The 19,243-nt window shown below is 43.3% G+C and overlaps 1 protein-coding gene across 1 annotated transcript in view; it reads left to right on the top strand.

Annotated features, from left to right (window-relative positions):
* The window catches only part of A2ML1 (alpha-2-macroglobulin like 1), a 35,392-nt gene extending 17,022 nt beyond the window's left edge, over positions 1 to 18,370 (top strand). Inside the window, exons 21-37 of the mRNA XM_045554379.1 lie at positions 156 to 282; positions 1,462 to 1,583; positions 2,132 to 2,183; positions 2,525 to 2,608; positions 4,134 to 4,310; positions 4,466 to 4,547; positions 4,895 to 5,051; positions 6,702 to 6,776; positions 6,942 to 7,104; positions 8,295 to 8,509; positions 11,839 to 12,054; positions 12,226 to 12,353; positions 12,495 to 12,585; positions 12,915 to 12,983; positions 17,066 to 17,168; positions 17,624 to 17,665; positions 18,194 to 18,370. Coding sequence (XP_045410335.1) covers positions 156 to 282; positions 1,462 to 1,583; positions 2,132 to 2,183; positions 2,525 to 2,608; positions 4,134 to 4,310; positions 4,466 to 4,547; positions 4,895 to 5,051; positions 6,702 to 6,776; positions 6,942 to 7,104; positions 8,295 to 8,509; positions 11,839 to 12,054; positions 12,226 to 12,353; positions 12,495 to 12,585; positions 12,915 to 12,983; positions 17,066 to 17,168; positions 17,624 to 17,665; positions 18,194 to 18,198 — 1,908 coding nt within the window. The 3' untranslated portion in view covers positions 18,199 to 18,370. The remainder of the gene's footprint in view (positions 1 to 155; positions 283 to 1,461; positions 1,584 to 2,131; positions 2,184 to 2,524; positions 2,609 to 4,133; positions 4,311 to 4,465; positions 4,548 to 4,894; positions 5,052 to 6,701; positions 6,777 to 6,941; positions 7,105 to 8,294; positions 8,510 to 11,838; positions 12,055 to 12,225; positions 12,354 to 12,494; positions 12,586 to 12,914; positions 12,984 to 17,065; positions 17,169 to 17,623; positions 17,666 to 18,193) is intronic.
* The last annotated feature ends 873 nt before the right edge of the window (positions 18,371 to 19,243 follow it).

Raw genomic sequence — 19,243 nt, 5'->3', positions numbered from 1 at the left:
GGTGTCAGCCCTGGAACCCCCAGCCCTGACTTGGAGCATGGCCATTTTCCCTGGGGAAAAAATGAGACGTTGGTGCCTCAGCCCCTGTGTTTCCCTCGGCCTCTGTGTGCTATTTCCCTTGCTCATGCCCTTCACCTCTCAAACATCCTCTGCAGGTTCAGACTAACCTGGCTGCGTCCAACGAGTACCAGGTGGATTCACGGGCAGACTCTGGGGCCTCCCGTTGTCTCTGTGCGGATGAAGCAGAAACCTATCACTGGAACATCACAGCCATCACACTGGGTAAGAGGGAGGCGGGAGACGGGCACAGGAAGCCTGGCACAGACGCTCAGGGATGGAGAAGTTCATCCTTTCCTTTGCATTCACTTTGTTTCCTCCTCCCTCTGCCTTCTATTTGCATCTATTTTCCTCCCTCCAAAGGCTATGTTGTAAGTAAATAAACAAATACGCTTTGATAGGTGACCAAACAAATTTATCCAAACTGGAATGTTCTGAGTGTGAAAGGGAAAGATTTTAATATTCATACCAGGACAAGGGATATGTGATCACATAGCGAATCAAGCACTTGCCATGGGCCAGGCATCATTCCGACTGCTTGACATGTCTTAACTCACCTAATCCTCACACTAACCCTAGGGATGCCAGTTGCTCATAGTTTAAACCTCTGCAACTCAAAGGACAATCTTCAGGTATATTAGTTACCTACCGTTGCTTGAGAAATTACCATGAGACTTAGTGGCTTTAAAAACAAACACTTCTTACCACATGATTGCTGTGGGTCAGTACTCTGGATGCAGCTCAGCTGGGGACCTCTGGCTCAAGGTCTCTCATGAAGTTGCTGCAAGCTGACAGCCAGGGCTGGGGTCTCGCCTGAAGACTGGACTAGGAGAGGATCCATTTTCAAGCTTGGTCAAAGCCTCCGATCCCCGTGGGCTGTTAGACTGAGGGCCGCGGCTCTCAGCCTCTACTCTCGGCCGGGGGCCTCGCTGAGTATCTCGACACATGAATCTTCCCACTGGGCTGCCGCTCACATGACAGCTATCTTTCCCCAGAGCAAGTAGTCTGAGAGGAAGAGTGTGCCAAGACAGCAGCTGACATCTTTTTTTGTTTGTTTTGTTTACAACCTAATCTCAGAAGAGATGTCTCATTACTTTTGCCCTATCCTCTTGATTAGAAGCAAGCCACCCAGTCCAGCCCACACTTAACAGGAAGGTGTTATACAAGGATGTAAATATCAGGATGCAGGGGTCATTGTCTGTCACACTGCGCCAGCATCACTGGCATCACCTAGAACTTCTTAGAAATGCAGAATATCCTCCCCTCTCAATCAGAGTTTGTGTTGCAGCAAGATTCCCCAGGTGACGCGTCTGCCATTAATGCTTAAGACATGCTGGTCTAAAGGGGAAAAGACCACCTCTGGCGATAGGGCTAAGGGCTTCCCTTCACCTTCTTTCTCCTCAGGCCGTGTTAACTTTACCATCAGCACTAAGATTCTGGACAGCAATGAACTCTGTGGGGGCCGCAAGGGGTTTGTTCCCAAAAAGGGCCAGAGTGACACGCTCATCAAATCAGTTCTTGTCAAGGTGAGTTTCGTGCAGGCGGAGCTGCAGAGGTAGAGACCGCAGGCAGGCGGGGGTGCTCCGAGTCTCACCACGCCAGTTCACCTGACAGCAACCTTACTCCCACCCCTTTCTCCTTCCCTGGCCCTTTAACCGTCTGCCTAACCTGCACCTTCGGCCTGTGAAGTGGCTGACGCAGTGCCTGGCACACCACAGACACTCAATCAATGTCAGTTTCCCGTACTAAAATCCCTAACTTCGTCATTAGCTGCTTTTTTTAATCCCATCATGAACTCCATCGTCAATCCTGCCTCTTGTAAATTGCCTAAATTTGTCCTTAGCTCTAGCCCCTGCTCAGGAAGAATTTCACAGAGAGGGTCTATCCCTGGCTTGAAATGCACTTCTGAGCTTCAAAGAGACGCTCCCTTCTCTCCAGTTGACGAAGGCCCTGGGGGCACAGGGAGGGGCCTCTTCTCCCGGTAGATTCCCTTCCGGTTCCTGCTCCTTCAGTGCCCCCTGCCCTGACATTCATCTTCATTGCTTTCACCCGCTTGTGTCCTTCTTCATGCCAGCCTGAGGGGGTCCTCGTGGAGAAGACACACAGCTCACTGCTGTGCCCAAAAGGTGGGTAGACTCAGAGGGGTGGGTGGGTGGAGAGGATTCCCATAGGCAAAAGGAGGAAGGCGCAGGACAGGAAGCGATGGGAGATTTCGGGGGTTCCCTCTCTCACAGGGCCGATTGAGAGGCAGGGTAAGGAGGACAAAGTGTGCTACAAAATTATGACTGTTGAGAATTTACTTTCAGCAAAAATCACCATGAATATGTTAAAAAAAATCTGCCTCCATCCCACAAAAAGCACTGGGTACACAAAACCCTGGATTATAAAAAGTCCTTCTATGATTTGGGCTTGAGAACCCTCACAATTCCCGCCTTCTGTGGTGTCACCTTTCCTCTGTCTCTCACAGGAAAGGTGGCTTCAGAATCCGTCTCCTTGGAGCTCCCTGTGGATGTCGTTCCTGACTCGGCCAAGGCTTATGTTACTGTTCTGGGTAAGCAGCTAGAGAGTCTCGTCTCAGAAAGGAAAAGTGGGGCTGGAGGCTGCAAAGGTGTGGAGTGGGGCAGGGCGTGTGGCCCTACCTGCAGGAAAGTGTGGCTGAGAAGCAATGAAGAGGATTTATTTTGTATAGTGGGGATACGGTGCGTAGGTGACAGTGCAGATGGGGGTGGATGTATGCTCTAGTTAAAACCGGGAGTCTGGGCAGGAGGAAGTTAAGGTCACTGAGGCTTGATATGTGTTTAGGTTTAGGTCATTGCTGGGTACGGCAGCTCATGCCTGTAGTCCCGGATGCTTGGGAGGCTGAGGCAGGAGAATCACTTGAGGCCAGGAGTTCAAGACTAGCCTGGGCAACATAGTGAGACCCTGTTTCAAAAAAAAAAATTAGATAGTCTATAAAATGGGTGAAGAGGAGATAAAATGTTTGCAGCAACCATTTAAAAAATGGGGAATTTGAGTATAGTTTGGGGAAGATATAACCATATTTCATGGGCAGCAGACTTTACTCCTTTGGGCAAGGAGGGGAAGCAAGTAGAAAAACTTGAGCTTGAAAATCAAACCTGCTGTTTAATGGCCATGTCACCTCAAACAAGTCAGTGAACAATTCTGATTCTTCTTTCCCCTTCTGTAAAACGATGATGATAACCTACTTCTCAAGATCAGTGTAAAGATGAAATGCAATCAGATGTTCCTGGTACACGATTTAGCACATAGGAGCGCTATGAATGTTAGGTTCTTTCTTCACCCCTACCAAGATCCCTTGCAGGTCAAAAGTTCTCTCTTTTGACTGTATTTTATTCATACTCTGATGCAGGACTCATCTGATTGTGTCATGGCTACTGTCTACATCTGTCTCCACACTGTGTTGGGGGTTCCTTGCGAGCAAAGGCCACATCTGGTTTTTTCTGTCCCTAGTACAGTTTCTGCAACATAGCTGACACTCAGGACGTATTTAAAGATTTGAATTGAGCTCAGTGGCTAGAATGCACCTGTTAATGACTCACTTATGTCAGGCTTACTGGCTTAGGAAGTACGTAGAGAAGTCAGTAGACATAACTTGGAAGAGCCTTTGGATTGTGTGTTTGGGAGGGACCTGGTGACGTGGAGGGTGATGAATTTATATGCAGTGGGGGAACTTAGAGATCGAGGCTCAGTCTTGTAGGTTGTTACGTCACTCATCAGTTCAGTGACATTCTTCTTAAAAGCCCTGAACTCCCTTAGATGGCCTATGCACCTCTCTGTGCACCAGCACCTTGTACAGACCCAAGGTGACATGTAGTACTATATTAAAATCATTCATAATGAATTATAATTGAAATATATTATAATTGTTTGCACCTCTGACGGTGAGCTCTTTGAAGACAGTGACTGTGTTTGACTTACTGTTGTCTCCCCAGAGCATGTTGTAGGTACTTACTAAATGACAGCTAACATACGTCTGTTAAATGAGTGATGATGACTCTTTAGGGTTCCATCTTCTTTCTCCCACCACCTGCTCTCTCTCTCCTTTTGGATCACAGGAGACATCATGGGCACAGCCCTGCAGAACCTGGACAGTCTGGTGCAGATGCCCAGTGGCTGTGGGGAGCAGAACATGGTCCTTTTTGCTCCCATCATCTATGTCTTGCAGTACCTGGAGAAGGCCGGGCTGCTGACTGAGGACATCAGGTCTCGGGCAGTGGGTTTCCTGGAGATAGGTAAGTAGGTTTGGACACTCTTGTCCTCCAGGGCCTATGATGGGCTGATAAGACACAGGGAAATTCCAGCCCCCGAAGGGTCCCACATCCTTGAAAGGCATGGGGGTGTTTTTTGAAGTTGTCACTGTGATTTACAACCACGTCTGGCTTCCCAGGGTACCAGAAGGAGTTGATGTACAAACACAGCAATGGTTCCTACAGTGCCTTTGGGGAGAGAGACGGAAATGGAAACACATGGTAATATGGCCCGATTCCCAGTGCGCTCTGTACTCCAGAGCGTAATTCCTGAGCCCTCTGGAACTGTTCCTCTACCTCTCCCCTAGCCCCATTCCTTCTAGCACTCAGTCTTCTACCTCTTTTCAGCCTCATATATGGGGTGAAGCCCCTCAGTCTTCCTCCCGACCTTGTGCCTCCTCAGTTCTTGTCCTCATGACTGCCCATTAGTCCCCCCTTTTCTAGGCCTCCTATGGCGTTATGTTTCATCAACCCCCCTTCAGGAACCACACCCCAGAATAAGCTATGGAACTGTTGCACCCTCACCTGACATCTCCCTTCATGCCACATTTCCCTCTTCACTCATGTAGGCTGACAGCCTTTGTCACAAAATGCTTTGGCCAAGCTCAGCAATTCATCTTCATTGATGACAAGAACATCCAGGATGCGCTCAAGTGGATGGCGGGAAACCAGCTCCCCAGCGGCTGCTATGCCAACGTGGGCCAGCTCATTCACACAGCTATGAAGGTGCGGGTCTGTCCGGGGCCTGCAGCCCACCGCTGTGCTTGGGAGGAACTCACACCTCTGAGCAGAAGCAAAAGTGCACTGGCCTGGGAGTCAGTGTTCTTCAGGTCTCAGCCCTGGCTCTGGGCGACCATCCTGGGCCTCAGTTTTCATGTCTGTGGAATGGGAATATGGGCTGGAATATGGTTGTCAAAGTGCAGTCCCCAGATCAGGAGCATCAGCATCACCTGTGAACTTGTTTGAAAGGCAGATTCTGGCTCCCAGCCCAGACCTACTGATTGGGAGGCTGGGAGTGTGGGCCGGCAATCTGTGTTTTAACGAGCCCTCCAAAAGGTTCTGTTACACACTGAAGTTTGAGACTACTGGACTAGAAGAACTTCGGGCCAATTACTCTCTCCCCAAACCCATGTGGAAAAGCCATTTCTTGGGGTGGGGACTAGTAGGCAACCCAATGTCTTTTCTAAGGGGTTTACTCAGTACCAGGCACTGTTCTAGGCACTTTGCTTATTTGATAACATTTAATATTTACAACAAACCAGTGAGGTAGGTATCGGTATGCCATTATTAACCCCACCTTACAGGTGAAGGAACTAAGGCACGGAGACTAAGTAAATTGCCCAAGGTGCATGCTAACAAGTGGCAGGACTGAGATTTGAACCATGGCAGTTGGACTGCAGAGGTGCAGCTGTCACCCATTCACTACACTGCCTGTAACTGTCCCAAACATGGGGTGAGGCATAGATGCTGCAGGGCAGCTCGTGCAATCCAGAACACACCCAGTGAAAGAAAGATTTGTGCAAACTTTTCCTACATTGTTCCAGGGCCTGGATTAAAAGTCTTGAGCATGAAAAAAAAAAAATCTCCCTGTAGGATTCATTGGTATTCCTCATTGAAGACCTCATCAGTCTCCCCTAAGTCTTCCTCTTCTCTTAGACACCGTGTGAAATAAACCTGAGAAGTACAAGACAAAACTTGACTAGAGCAAGATTCCAAAGGTTTTCATACTCCTCCCTTACCAGATCTGGCCAGGCCACCAGGAAACCCATCCCTGGTGTAGTCCAGTTCAATGGTTTGGCCCGTGAGCTCCAGAGTTCAACTCCCTGAGGTCAAATCCCAGTTCCGCTGTGAATTAGCTGTGCAACCTTGAACAAGCTATTTAATCTTTTTAAGTGTTTGTTTTCTTATCTGTAGAATGAAGATAATTTAGATATTTTAAAAAATTTGCTAAGATCTCTTGGGGGAAGGCATTAAGCAGGAAAGGTCCTTCTTACCCAGTCTGCCCTGGAGAAGGGCCTGGGCGTTGTGCTACTTGGGGGGAATTGCACGTAAGGAGGTTCAGATTCTCTGCTCATTTCTACTCCACCTTTTTTCTTGACCTCTTATCCTTCCTAACTCCTGTTGAGTTTCTTAAACTGAGGACCTAATGCTACCTCCTATAGGCGACTGTTTAAGGTTGTGCAGTTACTAAGTCCAGCCTGTTCTTCCCTCATTGTGCGTCCTGGGGGCTTGGGGCTGCAGAAAGCCTACAGGAAGGAGCACTTAAAAAAAAAAAAATTCATGTATTCACGGGATGCCTTTTTGCAGTTTGCACGTAATTCTTGTAGGTGCTGCGCTGGCTGCTGCCCTGACTTACCGTCTCCTGTTTCCCTCCAGGGGGGTGTTGATGACGAGATCTCCTTGACCGCGTACATCACAGCTGCGTTGCTGGAGATGGGCAAGACCACAGGCGTGAGAGTCCCTGGCTCCTTCCCTACATGCTCTTCTTGTCTTGCCTATTCCTAGAGACATTCGTGTGTCTTTGTCCCTACTCACCCTTTCAGGACAAGGAGGATATGATGATTCCCATTTTATAGTGAATCCTTATAAATTATGCTCTTCATCTTCTCTTTTTAGGACCCAATGGTGAGTCAGGGTCTGCAGTGTCTCAAGAGTTCTGTCACCTCCACCGCCAACCTCTACACACAGGCTCTGTTGGCTTATACTTTCTCCCTGGCTGGAGAAACGGACACCAGAAACAGTCTGCTGAAAACGTTAGATCAACAGGCTGTCATCTCAGGTATGCTGGTCGTGTCAGGCGTTCTTGGGAACTGTGGAAATCTGCTGTGTGCTGTCTGTACTTTACCCCGGTCTCCTCTCTCACTTACTCAACTCTAGGACTCATTTTAGTAAAAGTTGTTAAGTCATAAAATCATCGTTGGGAGTTTTGTGAGAAGAACGTGTAAGTCATCAAAGGGCATTATTATACTTTTAACATGAAGAGAAACGAGATGGTAGAAGGTAGTCGGAAAATATATTGGCATTGTGGAGATCACCCTTTTGGAGATCTTTGAAAGTTGTTTGATCACTTTGGATGTATTTAGAATAATATTTGAAGTTATGATAGATCTTGTATATAAAATATTAATACATTTCATTTACCTAGCTGTATATTTAAAATTATACTTTCAGACAGAAATTCAGCCTCAGCTTTCATTTATATAAGTGTCATTGCTGCGTTGTCCTGTCATGTGGGCTCAGGCTAGTTTTTTGTTTTGCATGTAAGCAGCACCAGTCATGGAGTAGGTGTGCAGACGGTGGGTGGAATGTACCTGTTCCATGTATATTGATTTATTGGGATGATCTCTTTTCCAGTATCTTGCATTGCAAGCTCATATAATTTCTATTATGTTCTTCCAGTTAGATTACCTCTTGTGGGTTGTTATCTCTAAACTTCTATTTAATTAGAGTTCTAATTTCCACTCTTCTCAGTCCATTTTTTCTTCTTTTCCTTCAAGTTATCTGTCATTTTGGCTGTCATAGAGGTTTGTTTTGGTCTCATATTCTATTGGATTACCCTTTAAGCACTTTTTTTTTTGAGACAGTTTCACTCTGTTGCTCGGGCAACTGCTGTGGTGTCATCATAGCTCACAGCAACCTCGGACTACTGGGCTCAAGTGATCCTTCTGCCTCAGCCTCCAGGGTAGATAGGATTATAGGTGTGCACCACCATGCCCGGCTAATTTTTTCTATTTTTAGTAGAGATGGGGTCTCGCTCTTGCTCAGGCTGGTCTTGAACTCCTGACCTCGAGTGATCCTCCTGCCTCGGCCTCCCAGAGTGCTGGGATTATAGGCGTGAGCCATCGCGCCCAGCCCCATGATTAATTCTTGCTTGGTACTCTCTCTGTTTTAACATGCAGCATTTACAAAGTGATTATGAGAAAATCAGTTCCTTCCAAGACCTTCCTAGTTATGTTTCTTTCTCCACAGGAGACTCCGTTCACTGGAGCCAGAAACCTACTCGCTCACCGGATGCCGGTCCTTGGGCTGAGCCTGAGGCTGTAGATGTGGAACTCACAGCTTATGTATTGTTGGCACAGCTTATCAAGCCCAGCCTGACTCAAAAGGACATAGCCAAGGCCACTAGCATAGTGGCCTGGTTGGCCAAGCAACGCAATGCGTATGGGGGCTTCTCTTCCACTCAGGTAAACAGCCTGCTGTCCCACTGCCGCTTAGCAGACAGAATCAGATCCTGTGTGGAGACAGAGGAAAAAATATTGCCCTTGCCCTCTAGGTCCAGGATCTTAGAGAGAAAAAGCATATGAAAAATATATAGATGGAGCCAGGCGCTGTGGCTCACGCCTGTAATCCTAGCACTCTGGGAGGCCGAGGCTGGAGGATCACTTGAGCCCAGGAGTTTGAGGTTGCTGTGAGCGAGGCCAACCATACACCACTCTAGCCCAGGCGACAGAGAAAGACTGTCTAAAAAAAAAAAAAGAAAAAAAATGCAAATAAAAGCTGATTTAATGCTTTAAAAAAAAAAAATATATATATATATATATAGAGAGAGAGAGAGAGAGAGAGAGAAGGATTCATAAACTTGGGTCATGTGAGTACATGAGTAGTACCAGATGTATTTAATTTTCTTTCCTTGTAGAGTATGAAACACCATGAGATCCATGTTTTACATATAAATACGACATATATAATTATAGCTAAATTTATACATTAACGAATTAGAAAGCCCATTATGAGGTCTGTAAACATAAGAGCAAGGTTCGTGGGCATATCTCCTTTTTCTGCTATTGCAGGTATTAGCTAATAAGATATGGTCTCCACTCTAAAAAGTTTACCGTCTAGAAGAAAAGCAAGGACAACCTATATATTACAAAGCAGGACCTGATTATATAACATAAGAAAGGTACAAAGGGTACACAATATTGAATTTCAAAAGGGAGAAAGAGCTCACATCAGCTTGAGAGATGAGAAAAGTCTTCATAAGGGAATGGCATTAGACATAGATCTAAAAGGATATGTAAAATTTTGGTAGGCAACTATTGAAAGGAAGAGGGAATGGTGTGAAGAGAGACAGTAACCTGCCAAAGTGTCGATGGTTGTTGGGAAAACTGGTTTAGCTGAAGCATAATGGGATTTAAGCTGGAGAGGTGGGGGAGGTTCACGCCACCAAGGGCCTGGCATGGTAGACTTGAGTTTGTATCTAATTCTGCCAAGCTATTAATTTTTTTCAACTTTGTTTCAGAAAGATTAATCTGTCTCTTGGTGTATGGGATAATTTAGAGGAGAGAGACACTGGGCTTGAAGAGATCAGGAGCCTGTTTCATTTGCCTAGGTTGGGGGTAAGGGAAAACTGAATTAGTGGGATGGCAGCAGGGAAAAAAGGGTAGAATTGTATGATAAACTCAAATCATAAAAAATTATTTGAGATTATAACAAAGACAGTAGTTATTAATTCACTTGTTCTGAAAATATTTTTAAATAGTTACATCTAAATCACTTTAATGAGGATGTAGAAGTAAATAAGAAAACTTTTTTGTGTGTTTTTTTTTTGAGACAGGGCTTGCTCTGTCACCGAGGCTAGAGTGCAGTGGTGTCATCATAGCTCACTGCAGCCTCAAACTCCTGGGCTCAGGTGATCCTCTTGCCTCAGACTCCCAAGTAGCTGGGATTACAGGAGTGTACCACCAAGCCTGAGTAATTTTTTGTAGGATGAGGTTTTGCTGTGTTGCTCTGCCTGGTCTTGAACTCCTGGCCTCAAGTGATCCTCCTGCCTCAGCCTCCCAAAATGCTGGGATTACAGGTGTGAGCCACTGCACCAGGCCAAGAAAACATATTTCTAGTCCTCATGGAGATTATAATCTGATTTGTTGAAATTAAGGTTAATTTCATTAAAGATATAACATGTAAGTTAGACCTAAAAGAATGAACAGATTTTAATGTTTGGTAAAGACTTTAATAGCACTAAGTTTGAATATGGTAATGACCTAACTGGAATTTTTAAAAATTATGTGGTACTATGCCTTCCTATTTCAGGGAAATTCTCAGCCAAAGATCAGGAAAGATTCCTTTCTTTTTGCTCGTCCCTAATTATATAATAATATTTTTGGAAAGAAGTGGGTGAAATGTTTAGAATTCTCAGCGACAGGTATACGTCAGAATAATTTTTCAATAAAATCCTTGGCTATCACAAAAAGTCACATATCACATATCACCCACATTGGTTTTTCAGCTGATGGTGAGGTCTCTTTCCTTGAGTTGTTTCCGTATGTTCAAGCATAGTGACCTCTCTGGCTCCTATTCACAGAGTAGACAAAAAATTGTTGATTAGTGGTCAAGCTGCACAGATATAATTTGTTCACTGCTTCCCCAGGATTGGCAACCTGTCTTCCTATTTTGTAGGACAGTGATGATGTTTAAATAAGAATTTTTTTTCATTTGTGCTAAAAAAAAAGTGGGGTTCCTTTTTTCTATAATAGATATTTCACAGTGTCAAATGTGCAGAAATTCTTTTTTTTTTTTTTTCCAGAGACAGAGTCTCACTCTGTTGCCTGGGCTAGAGTGCCGTGGCGTCAGCCTAGCTCACAGCAACCTCAAACTCCTGGGCTTAAGCGATCCTCCTGCCTCAGCCTCCCGAGTTGCTGAGACTACAGGCATGCGCCACCATGCCCGGCTAATTTTTTCTATATATTTTTAGTTGTCCAGATAATTTCTTTCTATTTTTTAGTAGAGACGGGGTCTCGCTCTTGCTCAGGCTGGTCTCGAACTTCTGACCTCAAGTGATCCTCCCGCCTCAGCCTCCCAGAGTGCTAGGATTACAGGCGTGAGCCACCGTGTCTGACCCAGAAATTCTTATAATGTAAAGCAGGATAGGACAATTTTGCTGAACACCTCATTCTCTTTTTCTTTCTCCTTGTTGTAATTTATATACAGTATGTTTTCAGAATGAAGGGTTCAAACTGCACTGTACCGTGCTCTCTTAGTGACCATTTATCTGTCTTATTCCCAGGTGAAAATGTTATCACATGGATAATGGCTAAGAAGCCTTGACCTGCAAGGAAGGTCTTTCCTGGGATCCCTCTTTCTAACTGTGACATAGAAGACTCATTACACGGTTAAATGACTTCATAGATTGTGCAATTTCTAGGGCTACCAAGTTATTGCTGTTTCCTCTCCAAATAAGGAAGCTGTAAAATATATACTGAATAGTTATCCACTTGCTTCTAGCAATAACCCATTTTGAAGCTAGTTTTGATTTCTGAATATGAATTTATTAGGTTAGCCAAGTAACCTATGGACATTCAGTACTAACTTGTTGATGGTGATTTTGTATACACGCAAGATACCTATCATTTCTATGTTAGCTTCCCCAGAGGAAGTGGATGCAGTTCTCTAAACACGTACAAGAGGTGTCATTCAAACCAGCTAACAACAACCAGATGTGTGGGTTATAGGGTTGTTTAAGGTTAATTCCAATGGCTCACAAAACAGTAAGCATAAGCTTGATGCTTTTCCTCAGGATACTGTAGTTGCTCTCCAAGCTCTTGCCAAATATGCCACGACTGCCTATGTGCCATCTGAGGAAGTCAACCTGGCTGTAAAATCCACTGAGAATTTCCAGCGCACTTTCAACGTACAGTCCGCCAACAGACTGGTATTGCAGCAGGAGGCTCTGCCCAGCATCCCTGGAACGTACAACCTGGAGGCCTCAGGCCAGGGCTGTGTCTATGTGCAGGTAAGCAGAGATCCGGGAGAAGACGTGAACACTGGGAAGGAGAGCCTGAGGGCATCTTCCCCTCAAGTGGAGCCTTTTCTCTTTATCTTATTTGTAAGAAAAGTAGTTTGAACTGTACAATCTTTAAAGATTTTTCCAACTCTGATTTGGTTACCTATTTCTTCCTACTAGACGGTGCTGAGGTATAATATCCTCCCTCCTAAAATTATGGAGACCTTTAGTCTTAGTGTGGAAACGGGAAGAGCTAGATGTGAGCAACCTACTCTACCTCGATCCTTGCCACTCACTATCCACACCAGGTGAGGAATGCCTGAGTGGTGGTGGGGTGGGTACCTGGGCCACAGGAGTTGAGCTGGGATGTGTGCGCACTTGTGTGTGTGCTGGGGACACAGAGTGCACTGAAATAATGGGCTCACACGTTTGCTTCTTTTTGCCCTCAGTTATGTGGGGAGTCGCAGCTCTTCCAATATGGCTATTGTGGAGGTGAAGATGCTATCTGGGTTCAGTCCCGTGGAAGGCACCAATCAGTTAGTAAGTTGCTTCTGTTCTCTACATTTATCTAGTTGAAAAAGACCTACCATTATCATCAAAAACTGGTGAAATGGGCATCATAGCATACACACACACACACACACAGGCAATGCGGGCACGCACACACCTCATGATTGGATTATCTAAGTGGGCTACAAAGATGCATAGATATATGAAATGGAACCTGTGATAGTCTCGGTTCCTTTTTCCTACCTTGTTCACAGTATGTACATTGTCGCCTTAGTCGTGACAGAGCTTTGGAAGATTACCCCAGGGGATAGGGAGGCTCTGGCCTTAGTCTCCTTTCATTTTTTCCTTTTTCTCATCAGCTTCTCCAGCAACCACTGGTGAAGAAGGTTGAATCTGGAACTGACACAGTTAACATTTACCTGGATGAGGTAGGTATTCAGGAACTAGACCAAAGGGCTTGATTGCTTATGTATCTTTGTGATTTCCTTTCGATCTGTATACACTAGTCTCACACACACAGGGATGAGGGACCTGAGAGAGAGTCCACAGTCATGACACGAGTTCTACCTCCATGCTGGTATGTCACATAACACCCTGTTGCACCTCTAGAGGAGCACTGTCCAACAAGTCTATAATGTGCCATTTATGCCATTTAAAAATTTCTAGTAGCCATATTTTTAACAGTAGAGAAACAGAGGAAATTAATTTTGGTAATATATTTTGCACAACCTTGTATACCCACAATATTTCCATTTTATTATACAATTAATATACAAAAGTATTAATGAGGCATCTACATTATTTTTTTTCTATACTACATCCTTGAAATCCAGTATATTTTACATTGTCAGCACATCTCGGTTCTGACTGGCCATATTTTGGGTGCTCAGTAGTTGCAAGCAACATTGCGGCTGTAGAATATAATACAGTGGGTAATGGCAGAAGCTTTGAAGCCAGACTGCCAGGGCTAACATCTTGGTTCTAGCCTGGGCTGTGTAACTGGACAAATGTTGAGTGTCAGCTGTAAAATGAATGTGGGAATGGTAAAAATAGTTATCTATCTCATAGAGCTACGGAAAGAACAAAGTGATTTAAGACACTTAAAAATATTTAGAGCTGTGCCTGGTATAAAGTAAGCCTCAATAAACATTAGCTGTTGATATTATTTTAATGTAATGTTAATGACCATTAATATTAGACATTGTGTATAACCTTTCATTTCAACAAAACAAGTTCTAGAGGACTAGTAATGTTCTGAAAATTGTTACAATGCTTCTTTTCATGATATTCTGTAACACACAAGGAAGGAAATTATCCTTACTGTATAGTCAACAGACAAGAGCATCCCAAATCAAAATTTACTGTTGTTAGTAACATCTGCTTCCAACCCCCTGCCTCACCAACCCATTCATCTAACTCTGGTTTTTTATGTTCCAGAAAGCCGGAGTTTTGCTATTTTGAGTGAGCCCTGTATAGTTTCTTTTGAGACAACTCTGATTAGTCTATGAGGAACAACCCTGTAATCATGATGTTGCAGTTTAAAACTTTACAAAATTTATTGTGCCTTTTTACACATCTTCTTTGAGTCTCATGGCAACCCTCCTCTTACATAAGGAGACTGAGGCATTGAGTGACAGAGTGGCCTGTCCAAGTCATACTGTTAGTCAGTGGCCGAGATGGGTATAGAACATGAGATTCTAATTTCCATGAAGCCATTCCTGAGACTTTAATGACCTGTTCCTCAGTGTACCCTGCCACATTTGTCATTAGGCTTCTAGTTTGAACCATCAAGTCTAATGACCTAAAAGCCAATGTCCATGATTGTATCTGTGATTATTTTCCCTTTTCTGTGTATCTTCTCCCCTTTTTTCTTGATCAGTTTCACCACAGGACGATCTTATTCACATTTCTAGTCTTCCTTTTTTTTCTCTTTTGAGACAGAGTCTCGCTCAAGTTGCCCGAGCTAGAGTGAGTGCCATGGTGTCAGCCTAGCTCACAGCAACCTCAAACTCCTGGGCTTAAGCAATCCTCCTGCCTCAGCCTCCCGAGTAGCTGAGACTACAGGCATGTGCCAACATGCCTGGCTAATTTTTTCTCTTTATATATTTTTTAGCTGTCCAAATCATTTCTTTCTATTTTTAGTAGAGACGAGGTCTCGTTCTTGCTCAGGCTGGTCTTGAACTCCTGACCTCGAGCTATCCACCCGCCTCGGCCTCCCAGAATGCTAGGATTACAGGCGTGAGCCACCGCACCCGGCCCACTTGTTCCTTTATATGTTTCGAGACTATAGAATTAAATGTACATGTTTTTATGAATATATCTTCTTATTCAGTTTTCCTTTTATTAGTATATACTGTCCTTTCCCCATGATATGTGTATATACACATTGTATGTTTGTGCCTTAGATTCCAACACACACACACTGTTGTGGGCCTTAGATTTCATTTGGTCAGATATTAATTAAGACTGCTATCCCAGCTTTCTTTTGGTTCATATTAGCCTTTTACTTTAATTCCTTATGGTGACCAAATGATGAACAAAAATAGTGGTTCTAAAATTTTTTGGTTTCAGGATCCCTTTATGTTTTTAATTTACTGAGGACCTTAAAGAGTTTTTGGTAATGCTGGTTATAGCTGTTGATATTTATCACATTAGAAATGAAAACTGAGACAACCTTAAAACATGTATTGATTTAACAACAACAATACTGAACTCACTACATTTTAACATAAATAATGTATTTTTATAAAAATAACTATTTTCCAAAACAAAAAAATAATGAGAATAGTGGCATTGTTTTAGATGTTTTGCTTTACTATCTGGCTTAATCAAAGAGAATGACACTTTCCTATCCATATGTATTCAATCTGTTGCAATATCACACATCAAGTACTCTGATAACTCCCCTGTGTAGTTGGAAGAGAATGAGAGTAAAAAAGGAAATAACATCTTAGTAGTATTCTGAAAATAATTCTGATCTCTCAGACTCCCAGAGACAATCTCAGGGATCCTGGGAGTTCCCTGGACCACACTTTGAGAACCACTGTACCTGAAGAACTTTGGAAATCCCATCTAATTAGGTGCTTATATAGTTCCATATCTAAATTTATAACATAGTATTTTCTTGTTACATTAATTTATACAATTATATTAGATTCTCCATTAATTTATTCAAAAATGTTTATTGATCAACCAATATATGCCAGACACTCTACTGAGTGGTGGAGATACAGCGATGAAAACAATAGTCATGGCCACGCGCAGTGGCTCATGCCTGTAATCCTAGTACTTTGGGAAGCTGAGGTGGGAGGATCGCTTACTGCCAGGAGTTCCAGACTAGCTTGAGAAAGAGCAAGACTCCGTCTCACCAAAAAATAGACAAATTGGCTGGGCATGGTGGCATGCACCTGTAGTCCCAGCTACTTGGGAGCCTGGGACAAGAGGATGGCTTGAGCCCAGGAGTCTGAGGCTGCAGTGAGCTATGATGGCACTATGGCACTCTAGCCTAGACAACAGAGCAAGACCCTGTATCAAAAACCAAAAAAAAAAAACAAACAAAAACCCCACAAACAACAACAACAAAAAACAATAGACATGATCCCTGCCATCACAGAGCTGATATCCTGGTAGAGAGACAAACAATGTTCAAGTTTTTAAAAATTGCATGCATAGGTATACACATACACACATTTTTTCAGTTGTAATTTCAGTAGTAATAAATGCTGTACAAAACGAGGGTATAAACAGTGCTTGTGGGGTAGGCCAGGTATGTGACTGTTTCATTTATTTACTTAGCTTTTAGAGACAGGGTCTCGCTCTGTTGCCCAGGCATATATGGTATCTGCCTCATATCTTCATGGAGTGCAGTGGCCCGATCATAGCTCACTGTAAGCTTGAAATCCTGGCCTCAAGGAATCCTGAAGAGCTGGGACTACAGACCATGCCACCACACCCAGCTAACTTTTTAATTTATTTGTAGAGATTGGGTCTTGCTATGTTGCTCAGGCTAGTTTCAAACTCCTGGCCTCAAGAAATCCTCCTGCCTCGGCCTCCCAAAGCACTGGGCTTACAGGTGTGAGCCATCACACCTGGCCGATGTGACTATTTTAAAATAAGGTGATCAAGAAAGGTCTCTCTGAGGAGGCATCATTTGATTAGAGACTTAATTGAAGAGGAAAAGCCAATGGGGAACATAGAATTGTTGGAGTGAAATGGAAATCTCTGTTTCTTTGACCACTTTGGTTAATTTAGTGGAAGAAACACGGGTCGGGGGGACCCTGAACAGAAGGAACCAATTCACAGGAGGACCAGGGAGCTGCAAGATCCTGAGAAGAAAGAGACAGGAAGTCAGCTGGAAGCAATATGTTAAAGATGGTCATAGGGCAAAGGGGATAGGTAGAGGGTTTCAGGAAACCTGCATGAAGACAGCACAGGTCTTTTAACCCCACATTACATACAGTGTTATTTTCATTTCAGTTTTAACGTGCTGTTTCGTCTGTCTTCCCCACAGCTCAGTAAGGAGACTCAGACCTATACCTTCACCGTCAGCCAGAGTGTGCTGGTCACCAACCTGAAACCAGCAACCATCAGAGTCTACGACTATTACCTACTAGGTGAGGGCTGAGATCTTACCTGCATCTCCCAACTTACTTCTGCCTCATTCTTCATGGTGTCCAATTTTACAAATGTTCCTTCCCAAGCCAAGTAGCACATAATTACATCGCCTGATCTCCTAAAACACTTTATTTCAATTGTATGCCATTTTTAAAATGTCTTTTACACTAGAGACATTTTACATAATGTGATTCTTAGACCAAGAGAACAGTGTGGACTGTTGTTCCCAAAGGGCTATTTCTAATATTTTTGCTATGATTAAAAATTTGTCACAACATGTAAATATTAGTGATTAAAACCTTCTTGTAATTCTGGATATGCTCATAACCTGTAGGGATCTTCTGAAAAGGGCTACAGCAATAGATTTTAGGAAGCATTTTGTCTTTCTGACTGTATGAAGCCCTCAAGGTATAATAATAATGATAATAATAATATGTGTCGTTTTATTTTACAGACGAACAGGCCACAATTCAGTATTCTGATCCCTGTGAAGGAAGTAAGTCCAGCAGAGAAAAGGATGGAGTTTTGGGGTAGGGTGGTAGTATTCAAAAGTTAAGGGGACTCTCCTTTGAGTTACTATTATTGTCTTTTGGAAGCTCATTTTTGATAGAAAGTAGGCTTTCCGTTTTTGTCCTAAACTCTTGAAGAGAACGTAATAATCTCCATTAGTTCACATCTGAAAAGCCTAGTGGTGGCATTTGTATGAGGGTTTCTATGTAATTTTTAAACACAATGTTCCTTCCCTATCAGATTGAAAATAGATTAATTTTTTTAAAAATTATTTTTACATAATATGTTATATCTTCATTATATTAAAATACTAAAACTAAATTAAAGGTTACCTGATTCCACACCTGTGAGATCACACTATTAATCATATCATTGTGCATTTGTGAGTTTATTTTTTCTATATAAAGATGTCAGGTACTCTGACATCTGTCATAGAAAAAACTCCTACATAGATGTAAAGACCTTCTGAATATCATGATGTCTTCTATTTTTTGCTTGTTTATTTGCTTTTCAGGATAGATGCTGGAAAGAGACTAATCCTCCATGGCATTGCTGGAGGGTAGAACATTCTTCTGTCTCTTGAAGCAGAACTCATTCAATCAAAAAATTTGATTTCTCTGACTAGTAGATGGGTAGTAGATGCACAAGCCTGAACCTGAGCTGCTTTCTACTGTCACAAGGAGATGGAGCAGGAGCAGTCACACAAAGGAGGCATTCGTTACGTGGGAATGGTCGGAGGGAAGACATGTGGGTTAGTCGTTCTGTTCAGAGAAGATGGTGGTAGGGGTGAACCTGGGACGACAAGATTATCTTCTTGGAGTTTAAATCTAAGGGAAGATGTGATTTAGAGCTTTGGGATTAGGCTTAAAAAAATAAAGTTTGAAAAGAAAATCCATGCATTTGGTTCTGTGCATATTTCTTTGGATACCAAAAGTTATTTTTAAGATGATGATCATCCTTTAACAAAAACCCACAATTTAGGCTAGGTGCAGTGGCTCACACCTGCAATCCTAGCACTCTGGGAGGCCAAAGTGGGAGGACCCGTTGAGGCCAGGAGTTCAAGACCAATGTGAGCAAGAGTGAGACCCTGTCTCAAAGCCAAGATAAATATCAAGCCCTTTTGTCCCTTCATGACTGTCTGAGGCCATTTGCCTCTTTAATAACTTAAATTCTGACACCAAAGAAGGACAATTCATCTGAACAGTACACTTCATCTTCCAGTTAGCCCCTGATATTTGGCACAAACTCCAAAAACTTAAAAAGGGGCTTCAAACTCCACAGACAAAACTTTTAAACCTGGCCTTCAAGGTTTTTAACAACCAAAATTAAAAAAAGAAAAGAAAAGAAAACAAACCAAAACTGACAACAGGCCCCCAAACAAACAAACAAAAAAGGTTTCCAAATGGTGACTGCCACTATAGGAAAAACTTGTCAGAGATGGAGTTACCCAAGAGACTCAGACAAAGACACCAGGACCACATCCTTCTCTGGAAACTAAGCCCTACTTCAGCTACAACCAGCTGGGTCACTGGAATAAAAAATGCCCCGGGAACCGTGCCCTCTC

Source organism: Lemur catta, chromosome 6 (genome assembly GCF_020740605.2).
Source record: "Lemur catta isolate mLemCat1 chromosome 6, mLemCat1.pri, whole genome shotgun sequence".
NCBI lineage: Eukaryota > Metazoa > Chordata > Mammalia > Primates > Lemuridae > Lemur > Lemur catta.
Note: the sequence above shows the minus strand (reverse complement) of the source record. Positions and strands in the feature narration are given on the sequence as shown.